Source organism: Drosophila simulans, chromosome 3L (assembly GCF_016746395.2).
Source record: "Drosophila simulans strain w501 chromosome 3L, Prin_Dsim_3.1, whole genome shotgun sequence".
NCBI classification, from domain to species: domain Eukaryota; kingdom Metazoa; phylum Arthropoda; class Insecta; order Diptera; family Drosophilidae; genus Drosophila; species Drosophila simulans.
In genome coordinates this window covers 10887206-10903490 of record NC_052522.2, presented here as the reverse complement: position 1 = coordinate 10903490, position 16285 = coordinate 10887206, and the positions used below count along the sequence as shown (strand labels likewise).

The 16285-nt window shown below is 42.5% G+C and overlaps 11 protein-coding genes across 13 annotated transcripts; 7 read left to right on the top strand and 4 right to left on the bottom strand.

Annotated features, from left to right (window-relative positions):
* The first annotated feature begins 548 nt into the window (after positions 1–548).
* LOC6737625 (superoxide dismutase [Cu-Zn]) lies at positions 549–2148 on the top strand. Its single transcript, XM_002084421.4, has 2 exons — positions 549–836; positions 1580–2148. Exons 1-2 carry the CDS (start codon positions 771–773, stop codon positions 1973–1975), a joined length of 462 nt encoding a protein of 153 aa, XP_002084457.1. The 5' UTR covers positions 549–770; the 3' UTR covers positions 1976–2148.
* Positions 2149–2270: 122 nt separating this feature from the next.
* LOC6737624 (transmembrane protein 161B) lies at positions 2271–4783 on the bottom strand. Of its 2 annotated transcripts, none has more exons than XM_039293965.2 (7): positions 4465–4783; positions 3906–4330; positions 3550–3845; positions 3232–3489; positions 3000–3174; positions 2678–2941; positions 2271–2623 (listed from the first exon to the last, which is right to left on the bottom strand). In XM_039293965.2, the coding sequence occupies exons 1-7, from the start codon at positions 4766–4768 to the stop codon at positions 2504–2506; spliced, it is 1842 nt and encodes a 613-aa protein (XP_039149899.1). In that variant the 5' UTR covers positions 4769–4783; the 3' UTR covers positions 2271–2503. The 2 variants fall into 2 exon arrangements, with proteins under 2 accessions (XP_039149899.1, XP_002084456.1); XM_002084420.4 differs by having other exon boundaries at positions 3906–4274; positions 4465–4620.
* Positions 4779–5601, top strand: LOC6737623. The gene is made up of 3 exons (XM_002084419.4): positions 4779–4998; positions 5056–5178; positions 5249–5601. Exons 1-3 carry the CDS (start codon positions 4852–4854, stop codon positions 5453–5455), a joined length of 477 nt encoding a protein of 158 aa, XP_002084455.1. The 5' UTR covers positions 4779–4851; the 3' UTR covers positions 5456–5601.
* On the bottom strand, positions 5564–6094 carry LOC120284805 (protein new-glue 1). The gene has a single exon (XM_039293968.2). The coding sequence runs from the start codon at positions 6023–6025 to the stop codon at positions 5630–5632; it is 396 nt and encodes a 131-aa protein (XP_039149902.1). The 5' UTR covers positions 6026–6094; the 3' UTR covers positions 5564–5629.
* Positions 6095–6816: 722 nt separating this feature from the next.
* Positions 6817–7285, top strand: LOC6737621 (GPI-anchored hemophore cfmA). Its single transcript, XM_002084417.4, has one exon. It carries the CDS (start codon positions 6867–6869, stop codon positions 7224–7226), a length of 360 nt encoding a protein of 119 aa, XP_002084453.1. The 5' UTR covers positions 6817–6866; the 3' UTR covers positions 7227–7285.
* A 1382-nt stretch (positions 7286–8667) lies between these two features.
* On the top strand, positions 8668–9164 carry LOC6737620 (protein new-glue 1). Its single transcript, XM_016169782.3, has one exon. The coding sequence runs from the start codon at positions 8683–8685 to the stop codon at positions 9130–9132; it is 450 nt and encodes a 149-aa protein (XP_016031393.1). The 5' UTR covers positions 8668–8682; the 3' UTR covers positions 9133–9164.
* A 323-nt stretch (positions 9165–9487) lies between these two features.
* LOC6737619 (elongation of very long chain fatty acids protein 4) lies at positions 9488–10662 on the top strand. Its single transcript, XM_002084415.4, has 4 exons — positions 9488–9692; positions 9761–9923; positions 9998–10169; positions 10236–10662. The coding sequence occupies exons 1-4, from the start codon at positions 9541–9543 to the stop codon at positions 10535–10537; spliced, it is 789 nt and encodes a 262-aa protein (XP_002084451.1). The 5' UTR covers positions 9488–9540; the 3' UTR covers positions 10538–10662.
* Positions 10663–10774: 112 nt separating this feature from the next.
* On the top strand, positions 10775–11855 carry LOC6737618 (elongation of very long chain fatty acids protein 4). 2 transcript variants are annotated; one of them, XM_002084414.4, is made up of 4 exons: positions 10872–11044; positions 11109–11265; positions 11322–11493; positions 11554–11855. In XM_002084414.4, exons 1-4 carry the CDS (start codon positions 10872–10874, stop codon positions 11853–11855), a joined length of 804 nt encoding a protein of 267 aa, XP_002084450.3. The 2 variants fall into 2 exon arrangements, with proteins under 2 accessions (XP_039149901.1, XP_002084450.3); XM_039293967.2 differs by having other exon boundaries at positions 10775–11265.
* Positions 11856–11892: 37 nt separating this feature from the next.
* Positions 11893–13911, bottom strand: LOC6737617 (nedd8-activating enzyme E1 regulatory subunit). The gene is made up of 6 exons (XM_002084413.4): positions 13779–13911; positions 13558–13722; positions 12856–13501; positions 12455–12788; positions 12148–12396; positions 11893–12088 (listed from the first exon to the last, which is right to left on the bottom strand). The coding sequence occupies exons 1-6, from the start codon at positions 13844–13846 to the stop codon at positions 11976–11978; spliced, it is 1575 nt and encodes a 524-aa protein (XP_002084449.1). The 5' UTR covers positions 13847–13911; the 3' UTR covers positions 11893–11975.
* Positions 13852–16131, bottom strand: LOC120284806. Its single transcript, XM_039293969.2, has 2 exons — positions 15506–16131; positions 13852–14441 (listed from the first exon to the last, which is right to left on the bottom strand). Exons 1-2 carry the CDS (start codon positions 15552–15554, stop codon positions 14392–14394), a joined length of 99 nt encoding a protein of 32 aa, XP_039149903.1. The 5' UTR covers positions 15555–16131; the 3' UTR covers positions 13852–14391.
* LOC6737616 (CCAAT/enhancer-binding protein 2) lies at positions 14398–15333 on the top strand. The gene is made up of 2 exons (XM_002084412.4): positions 14398–14533; positions 14651–15333. Exons 1-2 carry the CDS (start codon positions 14423–14425, stop codon positions 14873–14875), a joined length of 336 nt encoding a protein of 111 aa, XP_002084448.1. The 5' UTR covers positions 14398–14422; the 3' UTR covers positions 14876–15333.
* Positions 16132–16285: the final 154 nt, after the last annotated feature.

Here is a 16285-nt window from a genome sequence, read left to right as displayed (position 1 = left end):
ATATAATATATATATATATGTGTATATATATATATGTATATCTATATTAATATATATACAAATTATTAAAATACAAACAAAAACAAAAATGATGAAAATAAATAAGTAATATCTACAAATTTACGGATACAATAACAATATATAAAGATTGAAATGATAGCACATTATTTCTTATTAATGAAGAAAATCCCATTTAAGTGTTTGGACAAATTGTGTATTAAAAAAAAAACAAAAATCAAATGTAAACTTTCTTGTTTCAATTTGTTAGCGAAGTAATTTAGTTATTTTGTTTATTAATATTCAGTCGTTTTGATCTGGCATCAACACTCGATAGGTGAATTAGATCAATGAATACTAGATGATTATTGGGGAATTCCCGGATTCGCTTTTTATTTATGCAAAACGAAGCAAATTGAATATTTCCCGCCACTGTCATTGGAATAAATGGAAAGCTTCCAAGTGAACCACTGGTTCGTTTAACAGCTCAAAAAAGTGAACGTCATTTGTGCAGTAACTACAAATGTTCCGTTTTAAAATTTAGCAATTTGTAGCTTTTAGCCTAAAAAAAGCAAAACACATGAGCTTGAAATTTTCCAAAGCATTATACTTCCAGTAACGGGATAATAGTGTGAACAGAACTTTTGCACAACTACAACTACAGTAAAAGTTTCCCTGGTGTTTCTAAGCTGCTCTGCTACGGTCACACCTTAGAAGATACCTGGAAAGTTCTCAACTTTTTTCGCTTTGATAAATTGATTAATTCATTCGAAATGGTGGTTAAAGCTGTCTGCGTAATTAACGGCGATGCCAAGGGCACGGTTTTCTTCGAACAGGAGGTGAGAATCCAAAATCATTTGAACTTCTCTGCTCGGCAAAATATACGAAAAACAGAAGTTCTAAAGGTCAAATAGCCGGCAGCACCCGCGGCCCCCTCTTCCACTTCAAAATGCTGCTTTAAATGCTTTCAAGCATTTCAATTAAGTCCGATTTGAGTTTACGCCAAGTCACCCAGCAAGTGCACCTTTATATTTATATAAGCCGCACAGAAATGCGCATATATGTATGTGCGCTCAAGTACCTACAGCAAAGGTCACGAAATTAGTACTGGTCGTTAAAAGGGGTTAAGTTATAAAGGTCTTTCATCACTTGTTCGTAAAGTATCGTTAAATATCAACAAATGTTTGTTTTAAAATAATCATTAGGAATATTGGAATATTTAAAATGATGCTTTTCATAATTAATTTGTAGATCAAAGTTAAAGCAGCCATGTCAATTGTCAATCAAACGATTATAAACTTGATGATTACAGGTTATGTTTTAGTGTCGAGGAAATTTATGTTTTTAATCTATAAAGATAACCAAATGTTTATTAAGCCGCCTATAAATCTTTCCATTTGACGTGTGTCTATTAACAAATGTTAACTTCTATAATAACCTATTATCATATGAAGTTGGCCACGCTAGTTAACATAATCAGTGCTTCTGTTCACTACTATACACAACTTTTGTCTTATCAGTATTTGAGTATTATCTGCAGCGTTGGCCTAATTGTAACCCAATCCCTTTATCCCGCCCACAGAGCAGCGGTACGCCCGTGAAGGTCTCCGGTGAGGTGTGCGGCCTGGCCAAGGGTCTCCACGGATTCCACGTGCACGAGTTTGGAGACAACACCAATGGCTGCATGTCGTCCGGACCGCACTTCAACCCGTATGGCAAGGAGCACGGCGCTCCCGTCGACGAGAACCGTCACCTGGGCGATCTGGGCAACATTGAGGCCACCGGCGACTGCCCCACCAAGGTCAACATCACCGACTCCAAGATCACGCTCTTCGGCGCCGACAGCATCATCGGACGCACCGTTGTCGTGCACGCCGATGCCGATGATCTTGGCCAGGGTGGACACGAGCTGAGCAAGTCAACGGGCAACGCTGGTGCCCGCATCGGCTGCGGCGTTATTGGCATTGCCAAGGTCTAAGCGATAATCTATTCCGATGTCGGCCACTGTGCTGATCTACTCTATTTAGCACTACCCACTGGAGATATGCAAACGATAAACTTCTACATATAATTATATAGCCTGTGGTCTGTTAGTTGATACGCAACCTTTGAGGTTCAATAAATTGGTGTTTTGAAATTGCCCCATAAACATATATATTGTTTAATATATCTTTTGTTGCTCGACGAATTCGCAAGTAGAATCATATGAAATGAATTGCAGAACAAAAAATCACGATGAGACACTCATTCGTTTCAAGTTTTGATAACATATCTCCGTTTTAGATTATTTATTTATTTTTGTAATTACTTTGGTTACTCTCCGGGCAGCCTGGTTAAAAGTCTTTATAACACACTTTATAAACAATGAGTTAGGTAGTATTATTTACAAAAAATATTGTAAATCAAGATACTCGCCACATGGAGTTGAAACTAATATTAATTTCGTGTGCGCCACTAATTCACTACAAAAGAACAGATTCATACTACTACGGGGATTTAAATGGATCTAGGTCTTGTTGAAATATGATTGGTAGACAATGCCCAGCGAGGAAGTGGCGAACAGGGTGAAGTAGCTCCACCAGGTGGCAAAGCCCAGGAAACCCTTGTACACCTCCGTGGAGAAAACCTGAAAGAAACTATGTTTAAAACTGGCATTGACGTGCAGAGCAAGGATTCTTACGTTTTTCAGGCTGCTAAATGAAGCCTGCAGCGATTGGGCCGACTCAATAATATTAAAGTCACCATCTCCTTGGGAAAGGGCACCAGCAGCTCCTTCCGTTTCGCTAGCCGCACACTCGTGCTGCAGGACAACGCTTTCGCGGAAAATACCAGCCCAGCTAAAGCCGCCCAGACTTTTGTACATAAGTGTGAGATAAAGGCATAGGATCAGTGGGGCAGCAAATTGCAGCGTCACAACACATAGGTAGTAGAAAATAGACGAGATCTGTAAAGGAGAAAAACTGAGGTGTTACTCCATGAAAGATTGTGTATGGCTGCCTCACCTTCTGCTTGAACTCTACGTTGGTGATCCGACCGGCCTCCTTGCGCAGATCCATGATCTTGTCGTGGGCCAGATTCAGGTACGATTGCAGATATATGGGCATCAAGGCGAAACGAACCACTACCACAAAGATCACTAGCAGCAGGCGAAGAGTCTCAAAAACGTGTGGCTTCAGTCTGCAAAAATAATCGGGATTAACTTGAAGTTAAAACAAATGTAGCTTCACTACTCACAGTGGCTGTTGCATGCCCTGAAAGACGCGCACCGTCAGGTAATCGCGGCTAATGGGCCGAATCCACAGGATGACCAGAATAAAGGGCAGCACGAAGCTAAGATTTAGGAGCACTTGCAGCAACCGGTTGCCGCGACAGTATTTCAGCGAGTCCCAGTGCATCTTGGCCATCCGCAAGCCGGGGAAGGTGAACAGTGAGCCGAGCAGGCCGCAACCCATGGCCAAAAAGAACTTGACCACGATCTTGGAGGCGGGACCACTGAAAAATAAGAAAAAGAGTGTAAATAAATGGAGATACTCGGAACTGGGACAAACTCACGATGATGGCAGGCCCTGCTCGGTGAGGAACTTGGAAGCGCTGGCATTAAAGCTCGCATACGCATCCTCCAGACCCGTCTCCAGAATGCGCTCGTCAACGATCAGCACGACCATGGCCACCAGCAGGTAAACCAAGCAGGCTACAATCACCATCGACCTCTCTCCGATGGACTCCTCGCTTTGGAAGTAGAGCACCGTGAGCGAGGACAGCAGCTTCAGGGCAAAGAAGATGACCAACAGGCACCACACCATGCTCAAGTTGATCTCGTGGCGCAGCGGGTAGTAGAAGTGAAACAGCTGTGGACGAGAAACGAAAATTAGCTAGAACTAGGACCACAGTAGTCGGATTTTACCCACCTCGGAGACCACGTAGACGATCCCCGTGTAGACACTGAAGTCCAGCAGCCACTGATATTCGGTGAAGTACCGCAGGTGGACAACATCCCGTTCCAGCACCGGTGACGTCAACAGCTCCACCTCTATGCTGCGCGGTATATGGAACTGTGCTGCTCCTCCTGAACCATTTGCCTGCTTATTTCGACCGCCTTTCGGCGGCTTCTCCTTGGGCACACCGCCGCGGGACCGCAGCTCATCGTCCGTGGGATGCAGGTAACGATAGAGCCCGGTGCGGCACAGGATCCACTTGGCGAAGGAGTAGTGTGGACTCAACTTCTGGATAACACTGACCATCACCAAGGTGATGACCAATTGGGCGCCCAGCACTGCCTGCAATGGGTTAAGGAGACAGCTTATTAGAAGACCATTGGGAGCACATGTCGTGGCTATTTTTGGGTCACTGCGCTCCGGTCTATTTTTGGTCCATTATTACGGCGGACTTTTCATTTTTCCGGGCAAGCCGGTTGGCCAGTTGTAACCAATTAAAAGTCCACTTTTCCGTCATATACACTCATCTTACCATCGCTTTCTATTGCCCTGGACCCGAAAAAATGTCTGAAGTTACAGCTTGTGCTAATTCCAGCGTTAATTAATTCATCATTGTTAATTAAAAACGGAAATCTCGAACAATTTTCGTTGAAAATTTTCTTTTGTGCGGGCAGTGTGACCGTTTTTGCTAGCTGAAAAACGTCGAAATAAAATATGGCACACTTTTCGCGAATCAGAACGGCGGTTTTTTTAAATTTGGAAATTTTCAATTTATTCAAGCTTAGCCTATTTTCACTGTTTTTTATGAGCTTTTGAATTAAATGTTTTAACAACATTGCTTTGACTTTAGTTTCCCAAATAAAACTATTTAGTTACATCCAAATTCCTGTAAAACATTACCATCATAAAAATCTGAAAAATGTCGCATCGGAATAAGCAAAATTTCACCAAGGTCTGGGATCTTGGAAAGTGGGAATCGCGGGATATAAAGCATTACAGCTCAATATCGCGAATCCAAAAACAACTGCGCCTCGGAAACTGGGAATATCTTTGTCAGCATCCAGAGGTATTGATTCGATTCACATTTTCCAACCCACCGATTCAGTCGATCGTCTTTTTTCAGATACGGGCCATAATTCGTGTTATCCTTCATCAGGCTCTAAATGGAAAACCGAAGCCGGAAAATCTCCAAAAATTTGTGGCTGATTTGTTCAACTGCGCACAGAATCCGCTGCTGGTGCCTATGGTAAAGATATCTAAACCCATTAGAAGTTATCTTAAAATATTTATCTTTTCAATTTTCCAAATTTGCGTAGATCAACACCCAGCTGAAATACGTTAAGAACGAATTGAAACGGGGCCGCTGGAGTCAGTTCGACGCCGAGATGCTCTTCATGGAGAGTCCATCGACGCACTCGCTCCTCTCGACGGCCTCCGAGGATAGCAATGTCCATCCGGTGCTCACATATGCGCTGGTCTTCAAGAAACCCGATGAGTGCGGCATCGACAAGCCGCCGTTCTAGCACTAAAACTAAATTTATGTATTAAATTTTATATCCAAAGCCAATATACTATGTGTTCCTTAGTTTCTCGAAAAGATTGGATTGTGCAAGGCCAAAAACTAATCCAAATACATACATATGCTGTTTATTGTATTGCATGAAAGTAATTACTATTGGAGTCATTTATCAGTAAGTCTATTTTTTGAAGAAGGCATCACGACGTCTGAATCTTCGTTCGCGCACACGGAAGCGCCTCACGACGCGGCCACCATCCTCTTCGCCGCCACGCTCTCTGCGGCGCCTTAGTCCACCGCCACCGCGTCGGATGATGATGATCCTCCGGCGGCGGTGCCTGCGGCGATGCCTCTTCTTGGTCTCCTCAGTTGTGGTGGTGGTGGTGGTGGCCGCGGCGGTTGTGGTCGTGGTAGTGGTAGTGGCCGTTGTGTCCGATGAGGAGGAACTGCTCGTGGGCGAGGTGGATGAACTGCTCGTAGGCGAAGTGGAGCTGCTCGTGGGCGATGTTGATGCCTGCGAGGACAGGGCAACCAGCGTGGCCAGGACGACCAGGGATAGCGCAATAATAGGACGCATGGTTACTTCTCCTTTGGATTAGGTCTCGAATTCTGGTTCTATCACTCAATCAACCCACTTATTTATAGTTGGTCCATCTGAAGCATCTGGAGTAACTGCCAGATCTCCGGTGTGTTTGTAGAAGTCACATGTAACGTGCTCGGGATTTTCCCACTTCTGGATGCTTTCGTTGTTAAAGATCTGGTTATTGTTATGACACAAAAGAAAACTTATCGTATCTCTGTTGTTGTTTCTTAAGTACTTAACTTCAGTTATTAAACTATTATCTTAGAGATAGTTTAGGATGGAATGAGATATACATATATACATATACAATTTGTGAGGACTAATACTACAGTATAAATTTAAGAATGAAGTGTTTTCTTTCCAGATTTCCTCTGATTATTAACTTATGAGCTTGTTGAATAATATTTCTATATATTATATATGTATTCATCCATGTCTTTTACTTAATTTTGTTAATTTGTTCTTTAAATATATTTTCTAATTATAGCTCTTTTCAAGTATTAAACACAAGCGTAACTAAGTGAAGTTAAGTAAGACTATGTAAACAGCATGTGAATATTTGCCTAACTGACTGACAAGCAAACAAACTCAGTACTGAAGTTCTCGCTGAACAATGGAATTCAAGTCAATGTGTGGATACAAAAGAAAACATTTCTAATTAAACAGACCAAAGAATTAATAGCATGGATACTGTCATTTGTTAAAATCGGATTAAAAATCTGAAAAGTTTCCATTCACCTGACGTAAATTGAAAGTGTAGCAGAGCTATAAATGCGGCTTACCAGATTCCATAGACGCACATTTCCCCAAAGTCTCCCAAGGAACCACATACAAAATGAAGCTCGTCGCACTCACATTGGTCGCAGTTGTGGCCATTTGCCTGTATTCCGTTGATTGCGCCTCTTCCGCTTCAGGATCAGGAGCAGCTGCTTCCAGCGGATCCGGAAGTGCCAGTGGAAGCGGAAGTGCCAGTGGAAGCGGAAGTGCCAGTGGAAGCGGAACTGCCAGTGGAAGCGGAAGTGGATCTGGAACAGGAACGGGCACGGGAACAGCCACCACGTTGGCTCCCACGACCACCACCACCACAACCACCACCGATGCTCCAGTGACGCACAAGAAAGTCCATCGGAGAAGGCGCATCATCATCCGGAAAATCGTACGGAGGCGCGCAGGCGAACGAAGGCGTCGTGGATAAAAAAAGAGCAATGTTTTTCAATGCAATATAAATTAAAAGCAAAAGTTATGATGGTCAAATGACAGACTTTTTATCTATTTAATCGCTTTGTTGAATAATTTTATTTTTTCGTTAATGCAAATTCTAAATACTTGTACTTAATTTTAAGTCTATGAATTTGATCATATATGATCACTTCGATTTGTTTTATCTGTTCTGTTATTTAAACATGATAGTATATTTTATAAAATAAAATATTAAACCTTTTACTAGTACTATTAGTGAATGAAAGTCATTTTCATAATACATAATTACAGGGTATCTCTTAAATAATATGTATGCATTTTTGGTGGTTAAATTATTTGCTTTGCATGCAAGTTTAGAGATTTAGCTGATCGTATGTTCTTAAGAATGAAGATTTAAACTTAAAAATTCCAACGTAATTTTTTTTTTTAATTAAAAAATTTGAATTTGAAGCAAGATGTGCTAAAAAAAGTTTAGAAAAGGTTTGTAAGCTTGGAGTGTTTCGCTGTTATCTTTACTAAAAATAAATCCTGTTCATGTACCCAATTTTGTGTTATTATCTGTCTTATATTTGAAAATAAGTATATTGGAAGCTTTTTCATTAGTAGTACTAGTATTCTAGACAATCAGCACATACATATGTATTTTAAAACATTAATATGTAAAGCATACTTATTCCACTATAAAAAAGCTTTAACTAGTAAAACTAATCAATTTTGTCGCGTAAAAGAACGCGTCAAAAACAAGTAAAAAGTAAAAGAATATAGAACGCTACAGAAAGTTCAAAATTTCAAAAGTGTGGGCGTGACAGTTTTGTGCGTTTTTTTGGCGTGGCAACATCCGGAAACAATCTTGCGATGCATCTTTATCTCTGGGATCTGCTTTCTCAACTTTCTAGTTTGATAATTTCTCATATCTCGACATTCATACGGACGCACATGGTCATGAACATGGACATGGTCAGATCGACTTGGCTCTTGATCCTGATCAAGAATATATATATGATATATAAGGTCGGAAAAGCTTCCTTCTACCTGTTACATACTTTCTAAAGAACCAAGTATACCCTTGATAGAAAACTATATTAATCGAAAAAACATCAAACACCCAGTTAAATGTGAAAGGTGTTTCGAAAATACTTATTTCGTCAATTGTTAAATAATAAATAAAATAAAAGTTCTTAAAATACACATAAACTTTGAAGTGCGAAACAATATTTCATAGCTTGTACAAATAGGGCAAGTACTAAAGCTAATTATAATTGGTACTTTCAGGCTTATTATATAACTATTATCTCATTCTGCATATTTCTCTTGTGCTAAAACAATGATAACAAAATAACAAAACGACTGCAGCTTTGAAATGAAGCTGGAAAATCCAGAGAAAGTTACATATTTGGCCAGCAAACACCAGGAGATCTGGACCAGCTATAAATAAGTCGGCATGGTGAGTGATGGCATCCAGAATCCGTAGAGAAGTCACCATGCGACCTATTCTTGCGCTATCCCTGGTCGTCCTGGCCACGCTGGTTGTCCTGTCCTCACAGGCCTCTAGCTCCACCTCGCCCACGAGTAGCTCCTCCACCTCGCCGACGAGCAGCTCCTCCACCTCGCCCACGAGCAGCTCCTCCTCCACGAGCTCCGCAACGACCACCACGACGACCACCACTACCACTACTACGGCAGCCACCACCACCACCGAGAAGTCGAAGAAGAAGCGTCACAGACGCCGCAGGAGGAGGATCATCATCCGCCGCAGGGAGCGAAGAGACGAACGTGGTGAACGGAGTCGCAGGGAACGAAGAGACGAGCGGGGCGAACGGAGCCTCAGGAATCGCAGTAGTGACGGTGGCCGCATTGTGAGGCGTTATGTGGTTCGTGAGCGCCTCTTCAGACGCTACTAATAATAAAAAACCAGGTCAATATTTCTCATAAACCCATACACTTTTCTGGAGGTTCTGGTCTGCTGGATGCGGGTTGCAGGATCTTGGCTGTGGGATTTGGGCTGCGGAATCTGGGCTGCGGAATTTGGGATCTGGGCGGCGGGCTCTAAGCTGCAAACGAGAAAATTTCTCGTGCAGCTTATGCACGTGTGTAATTTTTATAGTTTCGCAAATGGGGCTTAAAACTGACCCACCGGATGAAGTCTTGACCTTTGGATGTAAGCCGCAGACCTCTTCCCAAAAGTTAATGCTCTAACTCAGTTTTGTAAAAAAAAAAAAAAAAGTCACCAAAGATCAGGTATAAAGCCGCAATTCCGTAGTCCACATGGGGTAGTCTAGTCTGTTAGCTTTCGGCGGAGCACATATTCGATGGCATCACTTGGCATCTCCTTTCACCCATTTCCGGATCAGCCGGATGAACGGACACGCAACTGGCCACTGGTGGATTCATTCTGGACTGTGCCCGTCCTGCTGGCACTTTATTTACTTATGGTGCGCTATGCGCCCAAGTGGACAACCAGGTGAGATCGAGGTAGACCCTTCATCCATAGAACAACTACACATATACACTGGCTATCCGGGATCTCAGACACAAGCCGCTGCAGCTGAGAGCTCCATTGTTCTGCCACAGCTTGGCCATGGTGTTCCTAAATGGATATATCTGCCTGGAACTCTATGCGGCATCCAGGGATCTTGACTACAACTTCGGATGTCAGCCATGTCGGGTTAGCTTTGACCCGCACGAAATGCGGGTAAGTTGGAGCAACCTATTCGGGAATATATGATGTAATCTTAATGCAAATTCTTAATAATATTGCTGATACAGCTTACAAAGGCATTTTGGTGGTTCTACATTTCGAAAATCCTGGAATTCGCCGATACGGCTTTCTTCATCCTGCGCCAAAAGTGGTCTCAGCTGAGCTTCCTCCATGTGTACCACCATAGCACCATGTTCGTCTTCTGTTGGATTTTAATTAAGTGGATGCCAACGGGTTCGAGTGAGTGCCTTAAAAGTGTCTGCATGGCTTGATCCCCCTAATCCAATCCGTTCCGTTTCCATGTAGCCTATGTGCCGGCCATGATAAACTCCTTCGTGCACATCGTCATGTACAGCTATTATGCGCTGAGTGTGCTGGGTCCTCGAGTCCAGAAGTTCCTCTGGTGGAAGCGCTACCTAACTGGCCTGCAGCTGGTCCAGTTTACCATTATCTTCTTTTGGACATTGCAGATGTTAATCCGTGGATGCGAGTACGGCACGTGGATAACCCTGTCGATGGGAATCTACTCCCTGCCTTTCCTGTTTATGTTCGGAAAATTCTATATGCAAAAGTACAGGGTATCAGCAGTCGCCAAGAAACCTATATGAAAGCAATAACACTTCTATAAATAGCTTAAATTCTATTGCTTGTTTTAGTTGTACGAACCAAGTGCATTTTTATACTAATTTCCAAACAAATTGACACAGTTAATAAAAGCTCGACCTTGGATATCAATTAAAATACAGTCATAAAATGCTAAGTGAAAATGTTATAGGTAAAACCTAGACCTTAGCCAAAGTTTATGCTCCAGCGACATCAAATTAAATTTTGGGGAAAAATATCAACGCATCAACGGAGCGATCAAAATCCGTATATAAGAGTCGTGCTTGGGATGACCAGCCTACTCAGTCGGATCTGATGCAATCTCGGAGCACATATGCCATGACGTCGTCGGTGGGCAATGATACGAAAACTGAGCGCTATTCGTATCCATTCGCGGATTTGGCGGACGAACGGACGCAGAACTGGCCACTGGTCAAGTCGCCCTGGAATATTATCGCCCTGCTGGCCATCTATTTACTTATGGTGCGCTACGCGCCCAAATGGACAGCCAGGTGAGATCGAGTCCAAGCATCTCCACAGCCATTTCAAGCCACCACTGGCCACTCGGAATCTCAGGTACAAGCCGCTGCAGTTGAGAGTGCCCTTGTTTTGCCACAGCTTGGCAATGATATTCCTCAATGCTTATATTTGCCTGGAGTTCCTGACGGCTTCACTAAGTCTTGGCTACAACTTCGCATGTCAGCAGATGAGCCATGATCCACATGAAATCCGGGTGAGTTGGCCAAGCAACTGAGAACTGAGAAGTTATGAACCTGAAATGTGATGCAGATAGCGGCAGCTTTTTGGTGGTTTTACATCTCAAAGATACTGGAATTCGCAGACACGGCTTTCTTCATCCTGCGCCACAAATGGAACCAGCTGAGCTTCCTCCATGTGTACCACCATAGCACCATGTTCTTGTTTTGCTGGATTTATGTCAAATGGCTGCCGACGGGTTCCAGTGAGTTCACATACGTTGAAATATTATCTTCCTAGTAGTAATATCTCACATTCCATGCAGTCTTCTTCCCAAGCATGATAAACTCCTTCGTGCACGTCATTATGTACAGCTATTATGCATTGAGTGTGCTGGGTCCTCGAGTCCAGAAGTTCCTTTGGTGGAAGCGCTACTTAACTGGCCTCCAGCTGGTCCAGTTTACCATTATCCTCTTTTGGACATTACAATTAGTATACCGTGGCTGTGAGTACGGAAAATGGTTAGCCCCAATCGGAGCTGCCTATATGGTGCCATTTCTCTTTATGTTCGGTAGGTTCTATGCCCAAAAATACAATGTTTCGGCGGTTATAAAGAAAGCCAAGTAAATATATCAATCGAATTAGTTAGTAGTAGAAGAAGGGATTTCAATTTGTTGACTAATTTAATTAGTTATTTAGGGACAAAGAATAAAAAGAATGTACAATTTCTATGAAAATACCATTTGTTTATAGCTTCAATGTGACACTTTCTGTGGTTATAGCATTGTATATAAAAGTATTATCGATTGGCTTGTATTGCTTGGTTATGATCTTGATCACCTCCTGGGCAGCGCAGCCACCTGAAAGGAATTAGCAAAGTATGGTATCGGTCAACCCATAAACCAAGTGGAATATTTACCAATAAAAGCAGACACTGCATGCAACTCAGCACCGCCGTATCGACAAATCTCGTGCAGAACATCATCGCTGATGGTGGCGTGCATGCCCAAATCGCTTAGCATCTTGGCGGCAATGCTCTTCAGACGTCCAATGTCCTGCTCCACGATGCACTCGCCGGGAATGTTGCCACACTCGCTGAGGAAGCGCTCGTAGGCGCGCAGCGCAAAGTTGTATGCCGTAAGGTTGCCTTGCAGCTCGTTGTCCTCAACTGGAAGGTTAGTCATTTATGGTTGTGCCACAACACAAATAGATAGATAGATATTTACCTAGTGGTAACAGCCGACTGCTCTTCTCGTACTCCTCTGCAATGCGTGTGCCCCTTATGACCGCCAGTCCGGCTGCTTCTTTGCAAATAAGACGCACACTTCTCTCATCAATGCTGTCGGCAGGCAAAGCCAACTGCTTAAGGTACTCCTGGCACTTGTGATACACCTGGTCGGCGTCTTGCAGCGCCTGTTGGCGGTAGATGTGCTGCAAGGCGATGTAGGAGTCTGTATTGGCAGTCATGTCCGGCAGAACGCCAGGCAGAGGGAGGTGGCCCTCATTCTCATGTATCACAAAGTGCTTTAGGGCCTTGGCCATGATCCAAAAGACGTTGCTCTATAAAAAAGAAAGGCAAATGAAATTAAAGTAAAGTATAAGTATAAATTAAGATTAAATAGCCCACCTTCTTGTTTAACTGTTCGCAGGCATCATCTTCGAATATGGCTTTGAGGCTTTTGGGAACCTGTCCCGCTCCAAAGGCTGTATTGACCGCCTTGATGGCCTCTTCATAGTTTTCCTCATCCGCCTTCATCTCCTCTCTAATGGCCTCCTTCAACTGATTCTTCTCTTTGTAATTTCGTGGCGTTTGAGTCCCATCCGCTTGTTGTTTCTGCCACACATTAAGGTATTTGTGGAGCACCAGCAGCCAGGGCACCTTACTGGTCACCTCGGTGCCGTCGAGATGGTCCCGCAAAGCATCGAATGGATGCTCCAGACGCAGATCAAACTGTCGATTATCCGGATGCGCCTCCACGATGCAGTGTTCCCGTATTTGCAAGCGTATTGTGCCCAGCATGCCAAGTGATCGGCAGTAGATGAATGGCACGTTAAGCTCCCATAACCGTTCGGCCAAGAGAAGCAAAGTCTGCTCATTGAGATTGGAGGCAATCACTAAATCGAAGCTGTCAAAAAAGTTCGGCCTGTTGGCTAATAAAAAGTCGGCACTCTCCTCGACATAATCGCCATTCACGTCGGGATTGAGTTCCTGGAGAAGTTGCATGCAAGCCAATGCTTTAGATTTGCCCAGATAGCTGGAATCTAGGAAGAAACTACGAAAGAATTGACTTTATAATGGTGGTCAGGGAATATGTGATGGTCTACCGACTTGTTGCCCAGGTCCTCCTCCTTGACGGTGCTGCCATCGGCCACAGTGAAGCCTCCGATACCGGGTAGCACCAGTCCCTTGGCCGTTTCACAGCCGACGGCCGTAACATTCACCAAGCATACTGTGGCCGCCTCCAAAAGCGTCTGTCCATGCTCTCCCCACAGCCTAAATAGGTGTCATCAGTGCTATGCTTCCTTATTTATCAGTTAAAACTCTCCCACCTGATTTGTCTGTCGTATTTCTTGCTTTTATCCGAAAGCTCCGGCGATTTGGGGGCTGGCGAGGACATTTCACTAGATTTTTGTGCAAAAATAAGCCGGTTGCAAATAATCCAGTACTGTAAAGCTCCGGCAGCCAATACTAGTGACACAAATTGTTTATTGGGCGGAGTGTTGGAAAAAACACGTTGGCAATTTTAACTGTTGCTTATTTAAAACATTTATTGACTATTACGTATTACATTTCATTTAATTTTATTGCATTAAACTACATCTACTACTACATCTACGCAATCAGTCTTTACAAATAAATTGTATAAACAGTTGAGAAATTAAAAAGTGAAAGTCTGAGCAAACCAAATAATGTTTCTGGTTGACAGTTTTTGAATAGCATTCCATGGCTATAGTTTTGGGTGAGTTTTAATATTGATTTTCAACATGCAATTAATTTAATTAAATAATACCGCTAACTGTTTGTTGGCTGGGCAGTGTAGGCAGCGCATTTTGCAACACTGGGATGGCAATAAAACAGCTGTTTTATCGTGTAATTTCACAACAAAACAACGCATCGCTGTGTTTTCTTCTGCATTTCAGTCCGATTGCGATCCAATTTGAACTAAATAAATATTAGAATTATCACGGAGATAATGCCGGCCAAAAAGAGAACTGCCGCGTCGACCAGCAAAAATAGCGATTCGCCATTGAGTCCGCACACAGACGATCCAGTGTACAAGGAAAAAAGAAAGAAAAACAATGAGGTAAGTTTAAGAATTGGATGTAAACAGAGAGCGAAGATTGGGAAACATGTTGCTGTGGCCCCCAGAAGTCCCCAAAAATAGATGCCCACTATTGATTTATTACTATTCTCGGAACAGGCTGTACAGCGCACACGCGAAAAGACCAAGAAATCGGCCGAGGAACGCAAGAAGCGCATCGATGATTTGAGGAAGCAAAACGATGCTCTTAAGGTTCAGATCGAGACGAGTGAAAAACATATATCTACGCTAAGAGACCTGATCATTCAGGGCGAGAAAACGGAGGACGGCCACCGCATCATCCAGGAGATTCTCGCTGGACCAGATCCCAAGGACAATGACTAACGAGGAGCTGCTACTGATTTACTTTCTTATATTTTCATACTTTTAAGCCATTTCCCATGGTTTTTAACCATGTTAATTTTAGTTTTTCGATTTAATTGGTGTAATCACTCGAATTCTATTACAAAGACAAGCAGTTTACGACAAAAATGAGCTGACGAGAACAATATCTTGTTATAAACCTACATAAATGGTTTTTATTATTGGTGACTTTTTATCATTTCTCACCAAATACTTGTTTCTGTTGTACTTTTCTTTTACTTTTGTTTTTTTGTTCTCTATTGTCGCCAAGATCATTGTAATCAATTTTGTAACACTTAATCACTGTATCCGTCTTGCAATGACTCTTAATTTTGTATTTATCTATATTTAGTAGTAGTGATTTCTATTATTTTCGACATGATTCATACAGCTAAAATCATGCGAGTCTTGAATCAAATAAAGTGTCTTTTATGATTTGACCTATATCAGTGTGATTTCATACCGAATATCTCTGCTGCTTTTACAACAACTACTACTATTTTTTCCTTGAAATTTGATGAACTCATTAATCAGAAATACAACCCAGATTCCATCATCTACGTATGTATGTGAATACGTTTAAGTAGAACTTCCGGCAAATTAGATACTAACCGTCGTAAACGTCCAATTTTTCCATGTGCAGGCTAAAGACCTCGTCCATCTTTCAAGATATGAACATATAATCTAAAACTATAGCTATTGAGAAAGTATCGTAGGGCCGATAGGTTTTGGTTTCGGGTGTCCCGTTAGGCCCTGCTCTCTTTGCTTTTGTTGTGGGCGCTCCTTCCGTCTTCTTCTTCCAACACTCACAAAAACATTGATTTACTGCACTTTTCGCACATTCATTTGATGCACAACTCAACGGCGATTTGATTTGGCGGGCGGTTGTTGGTTTCGTGTCGAAATGGAAGTTGGATTGTGGGGCCTTTTTTCGCGTTCAATAAATTGCCGTCTTCCGCTAATTAGCACCACCCGCACACTGATTCCGATTCGACATCAATTTAAAGTTGCTCACATGGCACGAGGCGAAATAAACTGAAATGTGTTGTCAGTTTTTACAGCGTTGCTTTGTTGTATTTGGCTGGTCGGCAGCTGAACGTGTATTTCCTTATTTTTTATTTATAATTTCACGTAACTTTATTTTGGTTGTTTTGGCCGCTCTCGCTCGCTCTTTTACTGTAAGGCCTTGCTCTCGCTTTTTTCTCTCGCGCAGTGTTGCAAAGTTTTCAGCGCAGAACAGCTGATCCAGTATTTCGTTAAAAACCGTTAAAAGTCTGGTTGATTTGAAATTGTTCAATTGTGTAACTTTTTAAAATTCTTTAATATTTTTTTATCTTGTTTATGTTCTAAAAACATACAATCTTACAATCAATACAATCTTCATTTGAAAAA